Source organism: Apostichopus japonicus, chromosome 5 (genome assembly GCF_037975245.1).
Source record: "Apostichopus japonicus isolate 1M-3 chromosome 5, ASM3797524v1, whole genome shotgun sequence".
NCBI classification, from domain to species: Eukaryota; Metazoa; Echinodermata; class Holothuroidea; order Aspidochirotida; family Stichopodidae; genus Apostichopus; species Apostichopus japonicus.
The window spans coordinates 6,211,717-6,238,927 of record NC_092565.1 but is presented as its reverse complement, the minus strand read 5'-3'; the positions used below and the strand labels follow the sequence as shown (position 1 = coordinate 6,238,927).

General features: G+C 36.6%; 1 protein-coding gene across 5 annotated transcripts in view; it reads right to left on the bottom strand.

The window, feature by feature from the left end:
* Positions 1-27,211, bottom strand: part of LOC139967415 (dysferlin-like) — a 107,579-nt gene that overhangs the window by 35,768 nt on the left and 44,600 nt on the right. For all 5 annotated transcript variants that reach the window (XM_071971165.1, XM_071971166.1, XM_071971164.1 and 2 more), the window contains exons 16-33: positions 23,040-23,140; positions 21,797-22,222; positions 21,000-21,106; positions 20,426-20,621; positions 19,989-20,144; positions 19,527-19,670; positions 18,527-18,607; positions 17,954-18,033; positions 16,896-17,013; positions 16,104-16,206; positions 14,646-14,773; positions 13,577-13,744; positions 7,612-7,666; positions 6,620-6,697; positions 6,060-6,241; positions 5,081-5,233; positions 4,323-4,421; positions 379-540 (exon numbers count right to left, since the gene is read on the bottom strand). In XM_071971165.1, coding sequence (XP_071827266.1) covers positions 379-540; positions 4,323-4,421; positions 5,081-5,233; positions 6,060-6,241; positions 6,620-6,697; positions 7,612-7,666; positions 13,577-13,744; positions 14,646-14,773; positions 16,104-16,206; positions 16,896-17,013; positions 17,954-18,033; positions 18,527-18,607; positions 19,527-19,670; positions 19,989-20,144; positions 20,426-20,621; positions 21,000-21,106; positions 21,797-22,222; positions 23,040-23,140 — 2,537 coding nt within the window. The remainder of the gene's footprint in view (positions 1-378; positions 541-4,322; positions 4,422-5,080; positions 5,234-6,059; positions 6,242-6,619; positions 6,698-7,611; positions 7,667-13,576; positions 13,745-14,645; positions 14,774-16,103; positions 16,207-16,895; positions 17,014-17,953; positions 18,034-18,526; positions 18,608-19,526; positions 19,671-19,988; positions 20,145-20,425; positions 20,622-20,999; positions 21,107-21,796; positions 22,223-23,039; positions 23,141-27,211) is intronic.

Here is a 27,211-nt window from a genome sequence, read left to right as displayed (position 1 = left end):
AGATACATCACGGGTTCTGCAAGTTGTAGCGATACAAAGAAATAGTTAATATTGAATAATGTTTAAATTTCCGATTCTACAAAGAAGTAACATGTTTTGTAACGGAACACACCCACTGTTTTATGGGCAATGATATTTTATTACACATCATCTCTCTTATATCATGTCTCCTGTTTCTGCTGTACATGTAAGTTTGAACAATATGAAAAATGGTACCGCATCATACATGTGCATGTGCTAGATATGTTACAGATATGATGATGATTATAGATATCAAATCCAGGTAAATCTGGGATAATCTACATAATCCAGTATCCAGATAATCACATATTTATATATATGTTTATGTGACTCTAGAAATATGATAGAAGACTTTACCACTTCAAGGAATAGGACTGGATCTGAGAAGTTTGGATTATTGGTTACGTTGGATATCATGGTAGACTCGACCATTTTACCGCCGATCTCAAATTCAATCATCGGTGACAGGACGGACAACTGCATGTATTTCTTCATGTTGCGTACACCCCAGCAGAGGATCTGGACCATAGGAATTAAAAAACAGGGAAAAAATGATAGAAATTAACCAGCGTTATTAAACCCAATTAATGTTGCGTACACCCCAGCAGAGGATCTGGACCCCCAAAAAAGGGAAAAATAATAGAAATTAACCAGCATTATTTCACCCAATTAATGTTGCGTACACCCCAGCAGAGGATCTAGACCAAAGGAAAAAAAAACAGGGGAAAAATGATAGAAATTAACCAGCATTATTAAACCCAATAAATGTTTTTGCGTACACCCCAGCAGAGGATCTGGACCAAAGGGAAAAAAAAAACAGGGGAAAAATGATAGAAATTAACCAGCATTATTAAACCCAATTAATGTTTTTGCATACACCCCAAGCAGAGGATCTGGACCATAGGAATAAAAAATCAGGTAAAAAAGTAATAGAAATTAACCAGCATTATTAAACCCAATTAATGTTTTTGCGTACACCCCAGCAGAGGATCTGGACCAAAGGGAAAAAAAACAGGGGAAAAATGATAGAAATTAACCAGCATTATTAAACCCAATTAATGTTTTTGAGAAAACCTATAGGCAATTGACTGGCGATATAAGGTTTGCAGGTTCAAGTCCTGGCCAGATCATGACCTTGCATGACAACTGCATGTATTTCTTCATGTTGCGTACACCCCAGCAGAGGATCTGGACCATAGGAATTAAAAAACAGGGAAAAAATGATAGAAATTAACCAGCGTTATTAAACCCAATTAATGTTGCGTACACCCCAGCAGAGGATCTGGACCCCCAAAAAAGGGAAAAATAATAGAAATTAACCAGCATTATTTCACCCAATTAATGTTGCGTACACCCCCAATTGACTGGCGATATAAGGTTTGCAGGTTCAAGTCCTGGCCAGATCATGACCTTGCATGACAACTGCATGTATTTCTTCATGTTGCGTACACCCCAGCAGAGGATCTGGACCATAGGAATTAAAAAACAGGGAAAAAATGATAGAAATTAACCAGCGTTATTAAACCCAATTAATGTTGCGTACACCCCAGCAGAGGATCTGGACCCCCAAAAAAGGGAAAAATAATAGAAATTAACCAGCATTATTTCACCCAATTAATGTTGCGTACACCCCAGCAGAGGATCTAGACCAAAGGAAAAAAAAACAGGGGAAAAATGATAGAAATTAACCAGCATTATTAAACCCAATAAATGTTTTTGCGTACACCCCAGCAGAGGATCTGGACCAAAGGGAAAAAAAAAACAGGGGAAAAATGATAGAAATTAACCAGCATTATTAAACCCAATTAATGTTTATGCATACACCCCAAGCAGAGGATCTGGACCATAGGAATAAAAAATCAGGTAAAAAAGTAATAGAAATTAACCAGCATTATTAAACCCAATTAATGTTTTTGCGTACACCCCAGCAGAGGATCTGGACCAAAGGGAAAAAAAACAGGGGAAAAATGATAGAAATTAACCAGCATTATTAAACCCAATTAATGTTTTTGAGAAAACCTATAGGCAATTGACTGGCGATATAAGGTTTGCAGGTTCAAGTCCTGGCCAGATCATGACCTTGCATGACAACTGCATGTATTTCTTCATGTTGCGTACACCCCAGCAGAGGATCTGGACCATAGGAATTAAAAAACAGGGAAAAAATGATAGAAATTAACCAGCGTTATTAAACCCAATTAATGTTGCGTACACCCCAGCAGAGGATCTGGACCCCCAAAAAAGGGAAAAATAATAGAAATTAACCAGCATTATTTCACCCAATTAATGTTGCGTACACCCCCAATTGACTGGCGATATAAGGTTTGCAGGTTCAAGTCCTGGCCAGATCATGACCTTGCATGACAACTGCATGTATTTCTTCATGTTGCGTACACCCCAGCAGAGGATCTGGACCATAGGAATTAAAAAACAGGGAAAAAATGATAGAAATTAACCAGCGTTATTAAACCCAATTAATGTTGCGTACACCCCAGCAGAGGATCTGGACCCCCAAAAAAGGGAAAAATAATAGAAATTAACCAGCATTATTTCACCCAATTAATGTTGCGTACACCCCAGCAGAGGATCTAGACCAAAGGAAAAAAAAACAGGGGAAAAATGATAGAAATTAACCAGCATTATTAAACCCAATAAATGTTTTTGCGTACACCCCAGCAGAGGATCTGGACCAAAGGGAAAAAAAAAACAGGGGAAAAATGATAGAAATTAACCAGCATTATTAAACCCAATTAATGTTTATGCATACACCCCAAGCAGAGGATCTGGACCATAGGAATAAAAAATCAGGTAAAAAAGTAATAGAAATTAACCAGCATTATTAAACCCAATTAATGTTTTTGCGTACACCCCAGCAGAGGATCTGGACCAAAGGGAAAAAAAACAGGGGAAAAATGATAGAAATTAACCAGCATTATTAAACCCAATTAATGTTTTTGAGAAAACCCCAAGCAGAGGATCTGGACCATAGGAATAAAAACTCAGGTAAAAAAGTAATAGAAATTAACCAGCATTATTAAACCCAATTAATGTTGCGTGCACCCCAGTAGAGGATCTGGACCAAAAGAAAAAAATAGTAGAAATTAACCAGCATTATTAAACCCAATAAATGTTGCGTGCACCCCAGCAGAGGATCTGGACCAAAAGAAAAAAATAGTAGAAATTAACCAGCATTATTAAACCCAATTAAAAAAAGTCACAAAATTAAATCTGAATAAGAACTGAAAGACTACAATTCTAAATCAGTGAAGTAAGTGTTGTCTTCAAGCTGGTGGTTATAGGCAATTGACTGGCGATATAAGGTTTGCAGGTTCAAGTCCTGGCCAGATCATGACCTTGTGTCCTTGGGCAAGGCACTTGATATCCATGGCCTCCCTTCTCCCAGATGTATAAATGGGGGCGTGCAAGATAACTTTAAAAAAAACAGTTGTGTGTGCCGGTTCGTGGCTGCAACCTATGGGAAGTCCCCAGGGTAGACGTAGATGTGGTGCACTGTAATGACCCAGGAAGGAATGTTAGAATTGTGCACAAGTTGGTGTGTAGGTGTGACAAGTTACCAATGATCGTGTGAGGGGGGACTTGGCCATGAACAAGACTGTAAACCTTTAACTTTTAAATAATGAGAGCTATCCGATATCTGAAATAAGGCATTAAATATCATTCCCACAGATTCCAGGTTCTTATTAAATTTACAGATTATATATGGATGAAGCTAGCTTTAATGTTAAAGGATGGTGAGGGTAGGGGGTTAGGTGACATGGTACCACTAAGTGGTCAAATGATGTCTAGTTTTGTCAGAATCATGCAATTATCCAGCCACCTAAATACCTCTACCCCCCCCCCCCCCCTCTCTGTAGTGCATTTCGAAGTTACCATAATACAGACTGATTCCCATTGGTGATGCATGTGCTCCAGTCTTAGTTCCGATAAATATCTATGAAGACACTTAATTACCTCGACACCTATCATCTGTACCTCTACACCTGTCCTCTGTACCTCTACTCCTGTCCTCTGTGGTACATGCCTGACACCTTTAGGTACTGTACAATACAAAGGTTACCTTACATTTGGGAAAGCATTTAATGGATATACTGTTACAATCATAGGTATAAAATATATATCCATCCATAGCTACCTACCTCTACTCCTGTCCTCTGTGGTACATGCCTGATACCTTTAGGTACTGTACAATACAAAGGTTACCTTACATTGGGAAAGCATTTAATGGATATACAGTTTCAATCTTAGGTATAAAATATATATATCCATCCATAGCTACCTACCTCTACACCTGTCCTCTGTAGTACAGGCCTGATACCTTTAGGTACCATGTAAAGGTTACCTCTCATTGGGGGTGCAAATGGTAGATCAGTGTTGTCCTCCTACAAATAAAAGAACAAATAGTTATTGTTTTAATTTTGAGTGACTGTCAAGAGTGAACCCCAACTTAAGATGAAAGAAGTACCTAAACTCTTGGTTACACCTGGAAGTAGAATTATGACTGCACTATCAAAACCACTTCCCACCAAGACTTACCCAAGTTGGAATTAAAATCAAATCAAATCAAATGAAAATGAAAATCAACTTGATACTTTATATCATGTACAATTAATGTTCCATCCAAACTAAATGAATTTTTCATACTGTGCCAAAAACGGTGCACTTTACAGCTAGTGCAAATAACACATTGGTATATATACCAACCGGGCTCTCCTCGGAATATTTTATATAAACACACATGTTCCGCCAGTGGCAGAGACATAAATATTTGCCGTGTTTAGTCTTCTGTTCCCATTTGAAGCTTTCTGATACAGTTAAATACAATAACAACTGGTTTATTTCCCCTTTAAGCAAGTGTATATAGGCTAGGGTCTATAAAAGAGGTTCAATTTTCATAACCCTAAACTGATTCGATATCCAACAACCAACCAACCAACCAACCATTCATTTACTGAGCTGGTTGGGACACTGGGAAGAAAGTCTCCTCACTGACTGAGATGTCACCCTGAAATTAAAGGTACAATCGAAAAAACCCACTTACGATGAGGAAGAGTTCAAAAGATGCAAGAAGTTCACCGGCCGTTTGTCCCGATCGGTAGACAGTGTGCCAGGCGAGACGAGGAACTCTCTGGTCTCTGGTATCGGTCTTTATCATCGGCTGGATCTGACATCGGCCTAGAAGCTCGTCATTATTCTGAACGAGGAAACATAACAGCAAATGTGAATAAGGATGATAGCAACGTACTGTGACAGAGCCAATTATCAGCTAACAGGCGACATTTCTCAATGTCTGAGAATAATCAGGGAGGTCAGAACCTCCTGCAAGGCACTTTTGGAAATCTTTTAGCAAATTCATTGGGGCCAAATAGTATACTGATAACCTCTTGGTCCAAGTTTATTTAAGTGTGAAATTCAAGGGTGGATGTATCATTGTCGTCAAGAAATTTAGACTGATTACCGGGCTGTTTGCATCATCTTGGGAGAGATTATCCCCACTAGATTTATAGCGGGGCTACTCACGAGGGAACGACTTCCTTCTGGATCTCGCCCATCCTCCCCACATGCCGGGGTTTTTGGGTGGTATTGAATGACCAGACCAAGGCACCGGATCTGGCCAGACAGAGCTGGCTAGACCGACTGCCCTTGGCAGGCTACGGTATACTTGGTGGTAGTTTTTTTTGTGAGTTGAGCGCCGATGGCCCGGGAAAATGCATAAGTCATTTGTCCAGAAAGTAAGGAGTTCCCAATGTAAGTGAAAAAGTTTGCTACTCCCAGGTGGTTTCTTATTATTTTATTTACATCTTCCTCTCGGATTTCGATCACAAGCTGGGATTCACTTCTTAAGAATTTGAGTATCACATTTCACCTGTTCAATTTATCCACAGAAAACACAGAGACAAACAAATGCACACAGACACCCACACGCAAACATCCTTTAGGACAAACGGATTGCACACAAAATGCTTGACGGTGGTGGTCCAAAGACAGAAGATGGAATAATTACTAAAGTAAGGGCTTACAAATTTGTCTGAATCAAAGATCTCTACGATGACGTCGGGAGGACTGGCAGCGAAGAGAGCCGGATCGCCGTGGATCTCCATCTCCTCAAAGATGATGGTCTGGTCCCAGATAGGACAGAGAGAATGTTGGATGATCTCTGTCTTACCACTACGATGCAGAAAACTGACGTAGGCGTACGGATCTGTGGAATCGACGACGAATGGAAAAAATAATTTTCATGTCGTGTGAATCATCTTTCCGATGAACATTTTAATGGAAAGAGAAGGAAAATGAACAAGAAGAAAACAACGGACGGCGAGTATGTGACACCTTCTTGACTACAGAAGGGATAAATGGTGATAATTCATTTTGTTTTTACCATGTTTTCACTACACCACTATAAAATACACAGAGCCTGACTAGCACACTTTCCCACTGTGTTTAAAAAGTAACTCCATAATTTCCCAGGAAATCAGCGTCAAATTCCACAGAAAAGATGTGTATAATTATTATACTGGAATGGGCTAATTACTGCCTTTAAATAAAATGCTAACAAAAAATGTAGAAGAGAGATTCTCACCAGAGAAGCTGTCCGAATCTGAGGCCATAAGATCCCTGGCTTGGTACATGTATGCTCTCATTTGGTATTTATATGCTTCTGTAAACAAAAACAAATAAACAGGACATGTCATGGATGCAAAATATGTCATTACAGTTATTCATATTCATTATTTAAGGTAAGAGGTTTTACTTTACAACCCACATATTGTGGTAGAAACTTTTTTTCAAATTGAGACAGCTTGGAACATGGTGTAACACAGGAACGTGCTAATTCTTGGAAACTAAACCGTCCCTTCTCCCTCCCATTTCCTGAGAACACCATGTTATGGGAAACTAATGGTTGGGCAGAGAGCTGCTAATATAATTTCTAATGTGTTTATTTATTTGTTTGTAATCCCATATTTAATTACAAGTCATTAGAATTGCTCCCAAATATGCTGGAAATTAATGAGTGACTCAAAACACTTTACTGCCACCCTCATATCATTTTCCCTCACTACAATATTAATATAATCATGGTAATCTTCAATTTATATAGCGCTTTATACCAGCAATAGGTCTCTGCAAAGCGCTTTACAGACATTATATTACCCATGGTCAATGATGACCTGTCCCAAAGACAATCCCTCTGGGCGGCTGCATTTATATACTGCGCCCAATGACAAGTTACCTCATGGGTACCCATTTAACCCCTGGGTGGAGAGAGGCAATTGAGATAAACTGCATCACTACAAGACATAATTTTGCTTAAAATGACCCATTTTTATATCTAAGAATAACCTGGTGGACCAGCAACTGCAGGAGAGGGCTTAATAATCCCCTCCTCCCCCCCCCTCCTAAAATAAAAAAATTGAGGAGTAGGAAAAGTTGAAAACTGGAATATGTTGATGATAAATATATCAAACGGTAATCTAACAGCTACTTTAATTAAGCGACTGATCGTCATTTTTGCAATAATTATTTTTTTTACCTTTGTGTTTATTTTTATTTGCATTCATATAATGAACTTACTGTCATGAAGGAGATATAGCCGAGGTGATGACATACTGGTGGATTCTGAGGGTGTCTGTAAATAATGAAGAAAAAAATAATCAAAATTAATAATAATTATAAAATAGGGTTCTGATTTTGACATTAAAATGACACCAACCAGTTGTGCAGAATATATTTCAAGTTTATGATTCTGAAGTTTTTTGAGAAAAAAGATGGTCCGATTCCATCACTGACTAAAAACAGGAATATTTCAAATTAGGTGGACAATGTTCAATCCATAGTTAGATATTGGAACATTCAAATTACATAAAATGCTCCATAATTTCCTTCAATCATATTTTAATTTATAAGTTGCAGGTCGATATTAACAATCCTGTCATGTCAAGGGTCAATATAAACAATCCTGTCATGTCAAGGGACAATATAAACAATCCTGTCACGTCGAAAGTCCTTTCCAAACATTGGAACAATTAAGTAGATGTTTGTAAACTATATTGAATTTCAAGAGCAATTAATTGTTTCCAGTTAGTAATAATTAATTTTTTTTTTAATTAAATTATTAATAATTAAATTTAATATGGAGAGTCATCTGGGTTAAATTTGGCCATCTTTTGAAAGGTATCACTGAGGGCAGCATGCAATAAATCATAATACAAGTCAAAATTTTGTGGGGCAAAAAAAAAGGTGAGAAAAATCACTTTAGGGATCGCATAGGGTGCACAGAAGTTGTCCAGTTGGACATTAAGAGTTGAGAGAATATGAAATGGAAATATGAGGGATAGGAAGTGAAGGGAATAAGAGGGGGTAAATAGATCATACATCATCGGTATAATGAGAGGTTAAATAGTCTAACTACTTTAGATGAATCACACAGGATACCATTGTGCTTGTATACCTAATAACTAAACTTAAATATGTGCCGTGAGAGTTTATAACTTAAATAAGTCAGTGCTTGTCAACTATGTGTGAACCTGTATGTAGCTGGGGTTTGCTTGGAACACACCCAGGATAAATTACATACATTCCTGAGTAGGAAACACTTTTGATCACACAAATCAACATTTGCAAATTTAAAAAAATTATTTTCTGCAGAATAGCAATGGCCCTATATGCATTACATTAACATGGTAACATATTACACTGTACAATCCAGAAGACAACCAATAAACCACACTAGACAATGAATAGTCATTATAAATGAAACAAAATTAACATACAAACATTTTTTTAAATATTAAAAGTTTGAAAATAGCAATAGATTGACAATAAATAGAGGAAATGTTTCATTTCAGACTATGTTTGGCAGCAGAGACGATTCATGGATGAATGGACAGGTAGGCCCTGTATCAATTTATGGTGGTACAAAAAAAGGGTCACATGAGAGACGATGAAAATATGTAATTATGGAAAAAAGAAAAGGGGGGGGCAGCAGGGGATAAACTGCGGAGACATGTGAGAGCTTTGAGAGCTCAAAGTAAAGAAATCTGTAAATATTAGTTCACATACCAGTCTACTCCAGAGAAATTTTGGTTTTTTCAAAAATATCGCAAAAATTCAAGAAGATGATAAAGAATAAAGATTTATAATAAAAAACAATGATTATAAATAGAAAAGACAGCAGATGAAGCAATGATATTAACCAACATCTATTTTGAAATCTACTAGAATATATACTCCATCATTTTAATCAGAATTGACAACGACAAATACAGTATTAATTGTCACGCGGTGATGTCTGTCTTTAATTGTTTAGATTTCCAATCTCTCTGTCTGGACCTCCTTCCTTGCCCCCTCTCCCTGTCCCTTTTCCTTGCCCACCCCATGTCCCCCCCCCCCACCTGCAAAATCCCGATCTAACATGGATAGGGTCTCAAATAGGCTATTGTAAGGCTTTCTGATCCTTGGGTCTCTACACTAAACTAAACTAAACTAAATAAAAAGAAAATGTTAAGGAACCCCGGCCATATCTGGGTCTAGCAAAGTTCGTCCAGAGAATGGATTTCTGTGACAGAAAAACAATTGAGGCCAACACGCACTCTTTAGAAATTTCACCAATTCAACGGCTATGATAAGAACACTTTACTTGGAAGAGTTTTATGGTCCAATTTCAGTCATATATTAAATAGCAGGTCGTTACTATACTCATTAACAAGCACTAATTAAAAGAAGGAGTCCATCTTCTTCATCATATTTAAATTTAAATTTATTTATTTTTATCATACAACAGCAATATCTAAGGGCAAAACAAGCTACCAAGAAACACATTTGATAAAATAACCTTTATCACTGCCAAGTTGTTTTATGGTCTTTTATGACGCTTTCATGAATTTAAAAATTTGATGGTGCCTGACAAGTCAAATGAACCGTTGGTCCTGAGAATCTGTTCATAGCTTGTTAAAAACAAAAAATTCCTAGATGTGAAAGGTACATTTACGAAAGATATCAGTTGGTCGGCAATGCAGTGCAGGAAGATATAGGCTACTAACATTAACAGTCTTCATTTAGAATAGTCACAACCCACCAATTACCTTTCATAAAATGAACCTCACCCACTCCCCCGACCTCCCCCTCCCTTCCTCCTTCCTCACCCTTATGCACAAGCAGTCCTTCCCCTTCAGCTATGAGTTTATTCTACGGATGTGATTTATTTGCATCATGAAGATTAAACAGGAAAGACTGTTGCAGAGAGTATAGAAAAGTCAGTTACAGCTTTTACCCGAGAGATGAGTGAGCCCATAGATACCCCAAGTACTTTTTATTTATTATTTTTTATTTCAGAGTGCTTTCATATTAATATACATGCAGAAAGAGAGTCAGAGGGTGCTAATTATTATTATTGTATCTGCAACGTACGTCCTGTATTTCAACTTCTCCATCTTCGATTTTCCTTTTGAACCAAGATAAAATCCCCAAATTGCCTTGAGGCTTTGCTACTCTCGGCTTTGTCAATCTAGGTTTATCATATTTCTGTGCAGAGAGATGATACAACGGAGGAATGCGTGAGATAACAAAAACGGGCCGAGAGGTCAATAAAAGCGGTGATATCATGGTCAATTGGTGGAACCAGGGTTTCTCAGAAGAGGGGATTAAGGCTCAGAAATTACCGCAAAAATTATGTTTGTAGCAAAAAATGTAGCATCCCAATTTTTTTCAAAGGGTAGGTGGGGTGGGAAGGAAGAGGAGGGGAGGACCTTGGCCTCCTGATTGGATTCACTACTGATATATTGATGTAAATAGGCCTAAAGCAATAAATATAAAGAAAAGAAATGGTAAAACTTCAATCTTTCCCAAACCAGGCCTAGGTGTTTATGAAGCAAGTGTTCGCACATCAATGAGATTTGCTGGTAAATGTGATGTAGTACACATATGCTGTGAGAGTTTATAACAAGCATCAGGCAAAGAACTTGCAGTCAGAAAGGTAAAAAAAAAACACAAAAGACATGACTTTTAACTGTTGTGCTTGTCTGTAAGTTGAATATTCCACTTTTTGGGTTCAATGGAATGAATATATGAATATGGACCAATTTTGCAATAATACTTCAAATTTCTATCATAAAATTCTAGACATAAACTTTGCCTATTCATGTTATCATCAAATTTCACTTCTCAGTCATGCATGGATAAGAATGATATAGTATAAAAACACTACTCCATTACTTTATTAAAACTTCTTTACGAGTTTCTTTTAATTTTAACAGATATATATTCGCCTAAGTTCCGTGCTTGCTTTTTACGTGAATAATGAATTTACGCGACTGGCATTTGACGCATGACGTTCTCGGCAGGAGGATAATATTCTTTCCATAACCTGTCTGAGATAAGACAGTACTATCGGAATCATAATAACAATTATTAGAAAACCTCTGTCGCAAAGGTGATAGATGGAAAATTGTTACACTCTTAATTAACAAATAGAGTGAGATAATTCACTCTGTGAGTGTTTACAATGATTGCTCACTTAAAGGAGTCACGTCAGTCTTATCCTAAAGAGTGAATTCCTCTGTCATCACATTTGGCTCTTCCAAGAGTAAAAACATCAAACAATTAAGTATCAGAGCTATTAAAAGGACACAAAGTAACTGCTGGATACACAAGTGAGGGGTTGAGAGCGATTCCTATTTCTGAACTGCTCAATATGACTCTGAACAAACAGGGTGAAGGGTACGTCCAACTCTACGCAACTTGGGTTTCATAACCATAATATAAAGCAAACGAGAAACAATATGCAGTGGGACCAAACATCATAGACTACAGACAAAACTTGTCATTTGTAAATATTTTTTATGAAATGACAATTTCATATTTTATCGTATTATACAATACTGCCTTTAGGTTCTGGATTAGGCTTCCTTAATCACCACCAAATAGAAAGAAATATGTATATAAATATATTAATAATTAAACAAAAAACCCACCAACCCTTTATAATCATCCCCCCCCCCTACTGGATGATGCCTGAATGGGTTACTAGCTTATTAAGGAGTTACTCCAGCTATTATTAAGTGACATGCAACCATTAACTGACCCTGATTGCAAACAAATTGCAAAGAATTCAAAGAAACTGATTTCAATAAAGAAAGGAAATATAGTAGAAATAAGGGGTGCAACCACCATTCTGTACTTGGGGGGGGGAGGATGCGGCTAAGATATTGTCATCAGGGGGAGGGGTCTTAAAGGGAGGGGTATACATTTTGGTGAAATGGACAGTGCTTAGATGCAGAAGGGTGTTATATTTTGCAAGTTTTGAAACCATGTTGAGGAATTTACATCTGTTTATAGGTTGTACCGCATATACATGTGATATTTCTATGCAATGTACGCTCAGATTCTTTATAGTATTCCTTCTGACAGTCATGGGAAGGGGAAGGGGGGGGCACTGTGCCCTCTCCATTTTATTCTGAGGTATACGGGGTCGCGCCCCTGGTAGAAACCTGGTCAATAAATGATACCCTACATCTTCCATGTCAACCTTTGTCCATCTGTCTGTATGTCTGTCCGATTGTTTATCATACTCACCTACTAATGTTAATGCCTAATCCTCATTTAACAGCCAACTTTCATTGCACCAAATTAATCATTCCACCATTGCCGATGCGACACTTTCTAAATGGGATGAATACTATAGAATTCAAAAACCCTCCACAAATAGGGAAATATATGTCAATTGCACAGCTTAATATGGGAGCAAACAAGGAGAATAGAAAGAAGTTTGATAGTTTAAACACAGCAGTCCCTAATATCTCAAATCCAAGAAAGAGATCTCATAAGACAGAAAAAGCTAGAGATCTCTTCATCAAATCATATTTGTTCATTTTGGAATTATTAATCTGAATCCTTTTCCTGTATTAAAAAAGTAAGAATTAATTCACAAAATTCATGCAACATCTGAGTTTCATTCCCTTCACTTTACACTTTGATTTATTACAGGGACTCAAACAGAAAAAATGTTGCTGATTTTTATCGGACACACAAAAAAGTTGCAACCAGTCATTCTATACCTGTGCTATACCAGCAGTTTACAGTATGAAAGTAGTGTTTCCAGCAGGGTAGTCCATCATGACCCTCCTTCAAGTTGCCCACCATCCTCCATCCTCCTAAAACCTTCCAAAACTAAGGATGTTAACCTGAACGACACCCCCGCCCTCTTCCCCTGGCCAAGTTTACCCTTGGGTTCCTTTAATATCATCGTACGTAGGTGACAAAAATGGCATGATGAAAAAATTCCACGGTAGAAAGTCTGCTCTATAAGGTGAAACGAAGTGAGTAGTGCTGAACCGATTACAAACAAACATATAAACATGTATCCATGTTCTTGTCAACTCACACCTTGTGTTTGAGTGCACCAAATTACTACTACAACAGATTACGGCTACCAATTGCGACTAAGGTTAGGATGGTGTGCTTTATATCTGTGCCACAAAACACACCAAATTTGAGAATTCGCCAAAAAGGCAACCAAGCATAACATTTACAAAAAACTCACCGACTGGAGCAAAGAAAAGTTGACGGACGCCCTGGGAGAGCGGGCCACCATCCTACGATGCCACCTCCTCCTACGCACCATGTCCGTCTTACTCTCGGAGGCTTGGTAACGAGAATTGAAAAACGTTGTCGCATACTCCCATCCTTCCGTCTCCACTTCAGGAGTGACCTATAGACCGTGAAGAAAGGAAGTTGATCGGTTCTTGTCCTCTCTTGGAATTAGAGGGTAAAGAGGGAGAGGGAAGAGGGATAACCAGGGAAATCTTTTGGGGAGAGGGGAGGGGAGAGGAGAGCGGGAAGTCAAAGAAAGGCGAGTGGGATGGATGAGGAAGGGGATAGGGAGAGGTATGTGGAGGAGAAAAAACATACGTCAGGCTATAAACAGTTCTATCAAACTCTCACAAATAGCTGCAGTTTTTAATGATATACTGAACATATGTAGAGGCATATTACTGTTCTGAACCAAAAACTTAAGTTTTAGTACACTTAAGTTTAGGTTTAGTTTTATTTCGTTAAGTTTTATTTAGTTAAGTTGAGATTGAGTTATTTAAGTTTAGTTTACTGTAGTTAAAGGTTAGAATAAGTTTGAGTGACTTAGCTGTCTTGACCTTGTCATCATAATCCCATCGCTTTCAGGGTTAGAGTTTTCTGGAGCAAAAAGTCGCAATTATTAGATGGGTGGATGTTTTCCCTCCAAATGAGAACCATTCTACTCATGAATGCGGAACATAATAATGTTAGGAGTTAACGTTGTAATAATGTTAACATTGTAATAACGTGTTAACGTTGTAATAATGTTGTAATGATGTTAGGAGTACTGTGTTAGCTCAGTGGTTAACGCCGGTGCCTTTCAATCATAAGGTCCCTGGTTCGAGTCACTCCAAGATTAATGTATGTCGTCCTCTTACAGAGTTGTTGACAATTGACAATTCATAATCATGGACGTTAAATGTGAATCTAAGAGACTGACTTCGGTCAGCTTGCGGCTTTGATAAGCCAATGATGGCTTCTTCGCAAGTTCCTGCTTGCAGGAGGAACGTACATATACATACATACATAATGCTTCTCACCTCAGATTCCTTCCTGGATTTGTTGACGACGCTTCGTGGCCTGATCCATCTCCGACGCCGGCATAGATGATATGGCTTCTCTGTGGCTGTCCACTTGGCAGTGGTAGCTTCGTATGAATATTCATAACCTGGAAGGAATTAGCCAATCGCAGGATGTTTAAATTCTCGCAGAAAATATGATATGACGATGTGGTTTGTCCTTTACTTAATAATGGACATTTTGAAACTTTGCTCTGTTTTTCATCTGTTCACACTTCTACAGATGACAATAATTCGTACTATAGAACTAGTCAAAAGATTGTCAAAGTGGAAAATATGAAAAAAATGAAATGACATTTGTAAAGGTCACTTTCAAGATAAGTTTAAAATACATATATATATTTGCGATTGTACAATCAATATTTCAAATAGTGCTGCGACATTTTTCAAAAATATAAACTGGTTTAAGTAATCTGTACAACTCCAGAAATTGGCGAATTATATACGGCTCTACTTTTTATGGGTGAACACTTTGTGAAAATCTCCATTTTCAGGACTGACACAAAAATATGAAACATATTCAAAGCAAAAAGAAAATATTTCTACACTGGCTTAATTCACTCGTTTGATATTTTCTCTTAATTCTATAAAGCTGTCAAAGCTCTCAGTTCATACTCTACTGAAAACAAAATCTACTTAAATGAAACATTTTTCACTTATTTTGGTTTGTAACAGGAGTTCATCATCGGCATGGCAAAAAAATATTTCTTTCTTTTTCTCTCCTAGAAATCAAGTTAATATTTTATTCTTTTCATCAAATTTGCTAAATTAAATCAAGACAACATTGTTCTGCATTCAGTTCTACAACTACCAGTACGGCATAATTTGCTCCAACTTGATAACCTTTCTGTACTTCTTTACCAAAAATAGAACTTTAACATTTCAACACTGAACTTCTCAACATCTATACATGACCTAAGTACTCCATTCTTAAAACCTATATAGTCTTCCAATACAACAGATTATAAATTCACTTATATTCTTCCATGACCAAAAGTATTTCTCATTACAAAGGAAAGAATGATAACAATTTTTATTTCAATGATGATATAGCTCCTCTGATCCTAAAATACTCAAAAACATTCAAATCCTTTTCCATTTTTCAGGGAAATATTTCCAAGTGGCTATTTTTTGGCTCTTTGATATTACTTCTACCTCTAAAAGCATTGCATCTTTATCAGAATTTGTTTACATCCTACTTTATACACAGGGGGGGGGGGTGGGGGGGCTTATTAAACTTACTTTGGTCTTCAAGTAACTAATCTCTGTTGTTTAACAGGTATTCCTACATTACTTTTTATGACTGATACCAACACTTTTTATGGCCACATATTCTGAGATACTAAATATTCTTCCATTCAAATAAATCCATCAGACCATTAGTCAAAGGTCAAATATCAGAGGTCAAAGGTCACTAACCCTCCTCATCTACTCCTCTGTTGATGTCTACGACCCATTCGTCATCCCACTGCCAGTTTTTGGGGCATTTAATATCTTCCTTCTTTGGTAGAGAATCTCCTCTCTGATAGTAAAAAATGTAAATATAATTGAAGCAAAATACTTGAAGAATTAAGAAAAATCACATTATAATGTCTTTTATGTCTATATCAAGACTTTTTGCTGATTATAAAATCTTAGCCAGCAACCAGCAAAAGTTCAAATTTCTTTTGCAAGCAGATGTAGCAATAAGATGAGAAAGTGTATATGAAAGACAATTGTTTTGGGAAATCAAATGAATTATTATTACTACTTTATTAATTTTGTTTGTTGAAAGGTTTACAGTTTTGATTGTTGGAAGAACTTCTCCAAAGGCAGAGAAATCTAGATACCAGACCGAATTGAAATGGAAAATCAGGGGAACAAACGTCGCTCACTGAATGGCCAAAATCAATTTTAAATTGTTACAAGGCACATTTGGTGAATTTTGTTCTGTTTTCTTACTTTCTTGAGGGAAAATGCAGGCGGGTGTATAAATTATCATCTCCTTAATTACAAACTCTTTTGGGGTAATACTATGAATGTTTTTATGAGAATTGCTTACAATTTGTGAAAAAGAAAAGAAAAAATATTAATATTCACCATAAAAACTGAATGGCTTTCCTCACTAGTTCAAGCAATGTATTAGACTGTAGTGGCAGATTAGATGGTCACTTACGAGCAATTTATTTACATTTCAGTTTGCATTTCAAAAATGATCTTGCAAAAGCTTACCACAGTGGCGTAGGTGACTGCTGCAACTTCCCATGGTGCACCTGGCAAAGCTCGGGACTGCATCTCGTAACAGTCCTCCAAGAAGTTTGTCATTCCCGCATCGACGTCGTAGAGGAGGCTGCCAAATATGGATCGGATAGTTTGATATCAAAAATGTTGGATTTTGAAATAGACAATTAACTTCGAATCACATCTAGTAATTTCTTCTAGTAAAATTACTTTTGTTTGCCCTTTTAGTGACGGAGGTATTGTCAGTCCCTCTGAACCTACCCACTCTCATATTTTACACCTTCACCCTTGCATCATTGTGATACAGAAATCTACAAACAGTAGCCAAGATGAGGATGGTATCGCTTTAACAGGCTGATATCTCTACTCATGGAATATATCATATATAATTAAGGATGATCGTCAACCTAAGTCAAAGAACATGACAGATATAAGGCTGAAAGAGATCAAACTTATTAAACTTTTATATTTTACAAAATATAATAAAAAACATCAACCCATTTAAATAACTCACAGTGTCAATTAATTTCCCTTTCAATTACTTAAAGTGCACCGTTTGTTTATAGCGTCTTGAATGAAACGACACTCCCTTATTAAAAGAAGTTTTAGTGTGAATGACTTTATATTAGCCATTTTTCACATCTTCAAGCTTGTATTTTGTCTATAACGAACATCTCCGGGCTAAATATTAACTTCTTTTGTATTGTTTCTGATTACATAACAAGAATCAATTCTAAAACAAACACTTTAGACCCGACAGAAAATCAACATAAACTCATCATGTGAACTTGCAAACATGTTCTGTCCCTGGAAAAAAAAAAATATGAATTAATAAATATTACTTCCAAGATGGGAATGAAATATGTTTCACCCTATCCTTTCCACCTCCTGTTCTCCTCCCTCCCCCTCCCCCTCCACCTCCCCCACCAACCAACACCCCTTGTCACTACCATTTTAGTGGCCACTTGCCATATTAATCCTGTTCACCCTCCCCCCCAAATAAAACACAAAATAAAATGCGTAATAATTAATGTTGTTAACTATCTCACCTCGTTTCGAGACTCACAAACCAATCGCCATCCCAACTCCAAAGATCTGGACAGTTAAATTTATCCTTTGGAAGCGCAATCTATGGAACCAAAATAGTTTGACAACTTTTTTAGCCTGTAATAATTAACACAACCATGAATATTAAAATGATGTGGACTGCATGTGGTAGGGATGAAGACTCCTTATTTCAATTTAATCAAATTCAGAATGACATAGTAATGAATGCATGTCTTTGGAAATTTTTGGGAATTAAAAAATATGATCAGTCAGAAAGAAAAGGAAAGATCTAAATGCCCAAAACCCTATTTTAACTTCTGTGGAAAATGTATTTGGATATTACATGCATGGCTGTAATGTCATTTACACTGTAGTATGTTTAATATAGTTAGATTCAACAAGAAAATTCCTGAAATAAAAATTCTGTACAGAGGCTACACTCCAATGATACCTCTTGTATTTTTCTTTCATTGGTGTGTTGGGGGGGGGGGGGGTAGTACTAAGTTAGTTAAACTATGGATATGCTATATTAATTAATTACTTAATTTATTAAAATTAACCTCATCCTCACTTACCTTCCCGGATGCATCAGAGAACTTTGGTCGGGGAAGTCCTTTGCTTGTCCACTGTCCGACTATGTTCATTTGGTTCTCATACTGAAACGAAATGAAACTAATTATAATTAACTTCATACTTGCTTCATATCTTTTGAGGTCCCCATGGATACTAACCACAGACAAATGAGAAATGGTTAGTTGACTAAGGCAACATGGGATTATAGTTATTTTAAACCAGATCTTGAGGTATAATTCATATAAATACCACATATGAATACTATATATGAGATATGACTATCAATGGTATAAGGTATAAATCATAGTACAGATGTCATATTTGTATGGCATATACATATGAATACTACATATATTACTATATATGGGATATGACTATCAATGGTATAAGGTATAAATCATAGTACAGATGTCATATTTGTATGGCATATACATATGAATACTACATATATTACTATATATGGGATATGACTATCAATGGTATAAGGTATAAATCATAGTACAGATGTCATATTTGTATGGCATATACATATGAATACTACATATATTACTATATATGGGATATGACTATCAATGGTATAAGGTATAAATCATAGTACAGATGTCATATTTGTATGGCATATACATATGAATACTACATATATTACTATATATGGGATATGACTATCAATGGTATAAGGTATAAATCATAGTACAGATGTCATATTTGTATGGCATATACATATGAATACTACATATAAATACTATATATGGGATATGACTATCAATGGTATAAGGTATAAATCATAGTATAAAGATGTCATATTTGTATTGCACATATTGTAGTATATATGGTATAGTATACGGTAGTATTATGTTTAACCACATCATCACTTATACCCACTCTGTTCACTCTCAATAAATTCATCCACACCCTTCCATTGGCCCCACCCACCCCCTCCTTTCCAGTCCCGACAAAATAAACAGAGAAAAGCCAAAACACCAGAGATGTATCAAAACTCACAGTTTCTGCAAAGATGGCCATGTGAGAATCTTTCAGACTCTTTCTGAAGTTGTCACTTTCTAACTCCAAACCAAACCAGAGACCGACTCGGACGGTTCCTGGTATTCTTTCAGCTCCAATGCTCTTGCCTCTGTTTCCAGGATACTATTGTTCAAGAATTTTTTTTTAAAGATGAGAGAAAAGAAGATGTAAAGAAAAATGAAAGAAAAAGTAGGAGTCATACATTCCAATAATAATAATAATTAAGAAAAAATTAAATTGAATAAGAATCCTATGACCCCCAACTTGTACAGAAACAAGAATTAGTATACCAAAACTTTGAGATCATTCCTGAACCCCCTCCCCTCCCCCCCCACCCCTTCAATATACACAATCTGCTTTTTACTTGTTGGTAATGGGTTGAATACAATTAAAACTGTATTCAACCTTTTCATGAAGACAACTCCAAAATGAAAAACTCACCTTCAAGAAAAACGTCTTCACAATCCCACAGTATCTTCCGCAGGCTTCTTTTCCTTTCGATGAATAAATGACTTCGTAGACCGGGATCCTACGATAAGCAACTCTCTTGCCTCCACTCAACATCCAAAGAACAATATCTGGTAAGCTGTTTTGTGGCTAGGATAAAAGAAGAGCATGTTAAAAAAATATATATATCTACCTCATGATATTAAAGATGAAAAAAGTAAGATTAGCAAGGTATACTAGTAAATTTGTTTTAATAAAAATATTTTTGGAACAAAAGGAAACACCATTTACCAACCAGGAAGATACATAGCAACTTATCATCCCCCATAGAAGTTTTTGCAAAAATATTTAAAACTCTTTTGGAAGAAGAACCACAATGTTAATATGCTACATGAAAAAACTCAATCGTCTCTGATAAGATCCTCTTTTACCTCTACAGCCAATTCTTTCAGCATCGTCAGGTAGCCGTCGATCTCGTCGATCGCCTCCTCGATGTCCGTGGCATTCTCCCGTAATTTGGTGGCAGCATCTATGATCTCCCTGAGGGTGTTTGACCTCTGCTCGTACCTACGATGGTCCAGCTCATTGGCCTTGCCGCTCTGTCCCACTAAAGAAGGCAGTGGTTTCCTGCGAGGGAAAGAAAAAGGTATTCAGTCTTAAAGAGCCTTGATGGTTACATTAAACAAGAAGGAACTCAACACACATTTGAGGCGGGAGGGGGGGGGGGAGGAGAGGGGGCAGGAATCAGATGAATGTACACCATGCAGAAAGTTCACACATATAACTATTAATACTCTGAAAATTATGGCACGTCTTTATACTAGATACCAACTATGGTGTTTTACTGATCTAGATTGCTCCAGATTTGGCTATCTGTATTATTCATTTAATATACTTACTTGCAATCCTTAATGAGGTTATCAATGGTTGCAATCAACTATGGTGTTATACTGATCTAGATTGCATCAGATTTGGCTGTCTGTACTATTGCTTTAACATACTTACTTGCAATCCTTAATGAGGTTATCGATGGTCGCAATCAGTTTTGCCGCTACTTCTGTTGCAGGAGCTCCAGACTGTAGACTCGTTTTCACTAATTTCAAAAGTTTCTCCTGGAATGTGTAACAGATGAATAAGAGATATATTTGGTTTCCAACATTAATAAAATTCGTTGATTAACTGAACAAAAGTCGACCAACATCTACTCCATTGCATGATCAGGTAGAATCTATTTACTTTAAATAGGTTATAAATTTAACATATCAAGATGGTGCCCTATGCTCCAGCTCTTCTTTGAAGGAGTCATACTTTGTAGCTATAGGACAAGCTTTTTTATATAGTGCTTGATACAGTGTATATAAAGTCAAGGTAGAAAACGTTCTGATAATGGTATCGCCATGAAGGCACCTGCAGCTCCTTGAACTATGCATTGCTTTCTTTTTATTTCATAAATATTATTATATGGGAGTTGTTTACCTGTAATAACAATACTGTTTACTTTTCCCTTCTATGAGACAAATTAAAAATATATACAGAAAAGCAAAGACATTTCCATCTTTAACTGCCATGGGTATAGCTATCATTCACAGAGCTACGTATTGCCAGATAAATTCACTTTTACGATAAACAAATTTAATACCGTAGGTGCTAAAGCATACTATCAGGGTCCAGTTTTCAACCTGCCTAGTGGTGCAGAAATTAAAAACAAAAATTTTTGTTTAAAAGTCGACCTCTGTCACTTGGAAAATCCTTTCAGTTTTCTAAACTCTTATCAGGGAGTGTGAATTATGCGAGAGCCTTACCGTCTTTTTGATTTTGGTAAAGAGGTTATTCAAGGACTCCGATCTGAAGCTGATGTCCTCCCAATAAGAGTCCACCACAATGAGAGGTTTGTTCGCCAGCCAGGGGAGGAAATAATAATGCAGCCCGTCGTAGACTGCGTTGGAGGGCTGCGTGGAAGACGGCTGAGGTGTCACGTTCTTCTCCAGCTTGTTCCCAAAGTTTCCGATGCTGACTTCAAACTCAATGCTGGCTTGTGTCTCCGTCTCGTTGATCATGCACGCCTCGTGGAACGACGCGTACAGACGGTACTTCCTCCGCCGGAGGTACTTCTCGGCCCGGGCCAGCTCTTCGTGGTTCATCGGTAGGACGGGATTCTCCGGCGCTGGACTGCCGATCATCGTGTCCACGGAGAGCAGAACCCTGCCACGATAGGCCATTCCTTTACCCTGAGTACGGGAAACGATACTAGTATTGAATTACATCGTAAATGTAGGATGGCATGGTGCACAGCAGGGATTGCTGCGAGAGGGGGCTGGAGGAGTTTATGTCCCCGAAGGCAATCAAGTTTGTGACAGAATATGGTCACCGATTAATCGAAACCATCCCCTCTTACCTTCCACCTCTCTTCTGCCCCCCACCCCGCCCCCACCCAATGAAACAAGGCACATTCATAAGTCAATTGCAATGTTTTAGCACTTTTATACCCCTCAGGTCTGGTGTCATTTTAAAATTGCACCAATCTCAGCTCAAGTGTAAGAAATAGCATTCATACTCACCTACTAAGGTACTTTTTCCATGTTCATCCATTATTACTTATCCATCATCAGTCTATTTCATTCTAACTCTATATACATACATGTAATAATTTGTATCCATCATTAGTCTATTTCAATCTAACTCTATATACATACATGTAATAATTTGTATCCATCATCAGTCTATTTCGTTCTAACTCTATATACATACATGTAATAATTTGTATCCATCATCAGTCTATTTCATTCTAACTCTATATACATACATGTAATAATTTGTATCCATCATCAGTCTATTTCATTCTAACTCTATATACATACATGTAATAATTTGTATCCATCATCAGTCTATTTCATTCTAACTCTATATACATAAATGTAATAATTTGTATCCATCATTAGTATATTTCATTCTAACTCTATATACATACATGTAATAATTTGTATCCTTCATCAGTCTATTTCATTCTAACTCTATATACATATATGTAATAATCTGTATTCATACCTTTCCAGTGTTCATCCATTCATATTGATCCCTGACATCATCAAACTCTCTCGTTGAACCATAAAAGTTAACAAAGCACGGCCCAAAAGTCGGAAGGAAACCTGAAAATGAGGAAACACTAGATGTCAAAATATCTCTAACTATACACTAACCATAAAAAGATATAACCAGATATGAAATGTCACGTTTTTCTTACATCTGATTTCTCCACCTGATAACACCAAATATTTATTCGTGTCACTTTGTGCTATGAAGTCAACTTGTGTTACTGACTTTAATCTTCTCCATTAAAATCAGATTTCTCAAGTCAATAATTTCATTTAATATTTTTATTATTTCATTAATATATTATTATTATTATATAAACTGCCACTCACAGGGCTAAACCGTTTATAAGTGTATAAACTAATCTGAAAGACACTTCTACTAAGCTGTGCCAAATATCTTTTGAAGTAACCCCCTCAAAGTTCATTTTGGCTATCCGCTGAGGTTGACGAACGATTGAAATCGATTCTGATATATTAGTTCCATATGAAAGTATTAATCCATGAAATTGTGCGGTGACACAAACAATACTTTATTATATTTATCGTAGTTATTTCAGCAGTTTTCACTGCATTTTTTGTTTGTTTGAAAGATTATTGACCATTTGTCAAATTCCTGTGCACACCTCATTTCCCATTTAAAACCTGTGCTGGGTGTAAACTCGGAATAGTAGCATATACTTTAAATGTTGAGGGCGTCTTCCATGTTCAATCATTTCAATCGTCGATTTCAAAATCACATTTTTGAGGCCCAATGTCATAAGTTTTACCTTTTATCATTATATATTGCATGTATTAAATGTAAGATCACTTGCATTAATGTTTAAGGAAAACCTATATATTGAATTTAGTGTTCGATAGGCCATATTTGCCGAGATTATTTTAGATTTTACCAAGTCATATTTCTCCGTCACCATTGGTTTTTACTATGTGTCTATAAGTTACTGAATAACATAATTCCGTATATTAAGCGTCAGAATTTCTCGTGAAATATTCTGGAATTTTAACTGTCTACTCACTTCGAACCTGTAGTATCTAGGTTAAGACATATTCAATTCCATGTGTATTAATTCCATTGCTGTTTAAGTAATTATGAACCATGTTTGATGTAGAAATTTAATATACAATTTTGTCTATTTTCTGTATAGATTGAACCACCACCACTACCTCACCATACCTATATACCGTACTACACTACGTATATATGTTATACCAGGTTTTACGTTACGCCATCATTATTATTGTCACCCGACACCGTCAAATTGATATCAGTTCAATACAACAGTCAAGATAACGTTTATCATTTCTCGCAGTCGTGCGTTTCCATTTTTGTTTGTTTTGTGTTTTGGGAGTCAAGAGTTTTCATTGCTAACACTGGGGTCCCTTTATAGTAACAATATAGTTAAAAGTAGCATCAATATTTTAGAACCACACCTAATACAATCTGTAATTCAAAGAAAGCCACTACAACTTTTTACTGCCACCTTTCCCTACCTTTATAATTTAAAAATATTAATTATTTTTTCATGTGAGCTTATGGTTCCAATAAAATATGACATCTTATGGAAACAGAATTTCGAAACAAATCTTTAAAAAAAAAATTCACAGAAATTTATACTTCTGGCTACAAAAAAGTTTCCTTCAACATCAGTAACTGTACCTCAAATTAGGAACGTAAAACGCAAATTAACTTAGCTTACAAACAAAATCGATTGAAGCAAGTTCAATCATTTTTGCTCTTCCAAGGAATTAGTATCAAACTGGTGCTGCATATCATAACGACTGGTGAAGAAACTTGTGTTAATCAACCACATATGCTACAAAACATTTCCACAGAGATTGGACAGTGAAAGCACTATCAGACCACAGAACGCAGATACATTACAAGCATGAAACTTACCCAAACATTATTTTAGTAATAGATTGTTGTAGCAGCTGATTGCAACGTAATTGTTCAGTGGTTTGATATTGAGACCATATTAAAGTGTACTCCCCTGATGTATTGTTCAGTGGTTTGATATTGAGACCATATTAAAGTGTACTCCCCTGATGTATTGTTCAGTGGTTTGATATTGAGACCATATTAAAGTGTACTCCCCTGATGTATTGTTCAGTGGTTTGATATTGAGACCATATTAAAGTGTACTCCCCTGATGTATTGTTCAGTGGTTTGATATTGAGACCATATTAAAGTGTACTCCCCTGATGTATTGTTCAGTGGTTTGATATTGAGACCATATTAAAGTGTACTCCCCTGATGTATTGTTCAGTGGTTTGATATTGAGACCATATTAAAGTGTACTCCCCTGATGTATTGTTCAGTGGTTTGATATTGAGACCATATTGAAGTGTACTCCCCTGATGTATTGTTCGGTGGTTTGATATTGAGACCATATTAAAGTGTACTCCCCTGATGTATTGTTCAGTGGTTTGATATTGAGACCATATTAAAGTGTCCTCCCCATAATATGTACCAATAAGTTTCAGTGTTGCACAAGTTTTCAAATGAGGGATAATACATGTAAATTATATGCATGATGTTGACCTTTTGACTGATTTCCTAGAATTAGGTGTGAGAGTCTTACACGGTTCTGGTTATCGACCTTTAATGTTATGTAATAAACAAATAGTTCCCTGGATTGCCATTTCAACTTATTAATACTCAGAAGGATGGGATGGTTCAGTCATTTATAGCTAAGAACAGGACTTGTTTTTCCTAAAGGTCACTGGTTATAAAATTATGATTATGATGGTAGCAAATAATTTTGATAAATTGTTATAAAATTCGGTGAACTAGTCTGAATTTCCCTAGTCAGCATTTTGTTTCATTATTTTGCTCATAAACGTACTTTTAGTTCTAATTAACGAATCCGTGTGAAGGGTAACATAAGTTTGCCACACAAAACCAGCTGCTTAAAAATTCCAACGATGAAGAAAGTGATTTGCTGATGAAGACTGTCTCATTTGCTTCATTGTGTGAGATGTTCACAACAGCAAAGTATTAAATGTCAAGAGAAACGACGAAAGAAGACAAAATACAAAACACACGACGAAATTCAAGGGCACTGAGAACACAAAGAAAACAGACATTGTTTGTTTCTTGTTATTAGACCTTACTTGTTGTGTTAAGTACCTCTGAGGACATTTGGAGTGTATTTGCATGGGATTCATAGGGTTTTGAGGACCTTTGTGTTCATGTTCGTTGCTGCAATAGTTAGCACTAGACGGGCTAAAGTATGCAGTCACTCATTAAAGAGAATCGCTTCTTATCCGGAGTACTCAAATGTTAAAGGGTGTGAAGACTCACGCAAAAAGAAACGTCTAATGCCGTTAATCTGACCTAGTTTCGAATGAGGTGTAACAGAAGTGTTAGACACCACCATTGACCCCAGAAAATAAACACGCAGCTTGCTACCGTCAGAAAATAGACACTAGTGTACAGTCAGTACATACAGCTGCGGTCAATACCCACAGCACAGTGTACAAACAATACAGCAATGGACATCTCAGGTCCAGCTAAAGATAACAAGGTATCACGTTTCATTACTGTCTGAATTTTGTAGTGACAAGAGAAAAACTTCACTTGCAAGCAACGGAAAGTTAACTTTTTAAAGATGGCGGCACGCTGTTTGGGGCGAGTCTTCAATGCCTTTAAGTTTGAAATCAAAGAAAATGTAAAAGACAATACAAGATCCAAACAAGACAAAAAGCGATGCAACTTTAACATTAATACAAAACAGGTTCTTTCAAAGCACTTCCACTTCCATAAATTAAAGAAATAAATAATTTCAAATTTTCCTTTGCTATCTTGTCCACCCTATACCAGCAAAAGAAAAACTTTTTCAACCCGGACAAGCCCAGAGCAGACAGCAAGAGAAGGGAAAATTGACAGCATGCACAGGTTTAAGACTTGGTAATATTTACTAGTTTGTGGTGATGCTGGGCTTACTAGGCTGTCCAGACAGAAATCTGGGAATGTTTTAAGAAGAGAAACATTAGCATATCCTTCAAGTTTCATGGGTCTTAATTCTCTCAAGGGTCAGTAATGGTTGGAATTTAGTGTTTAAAGTTCGCTGCAACGCTCTGTTTTTGAGCCATTTTTGGCATATGACATCATTTTCATTACCT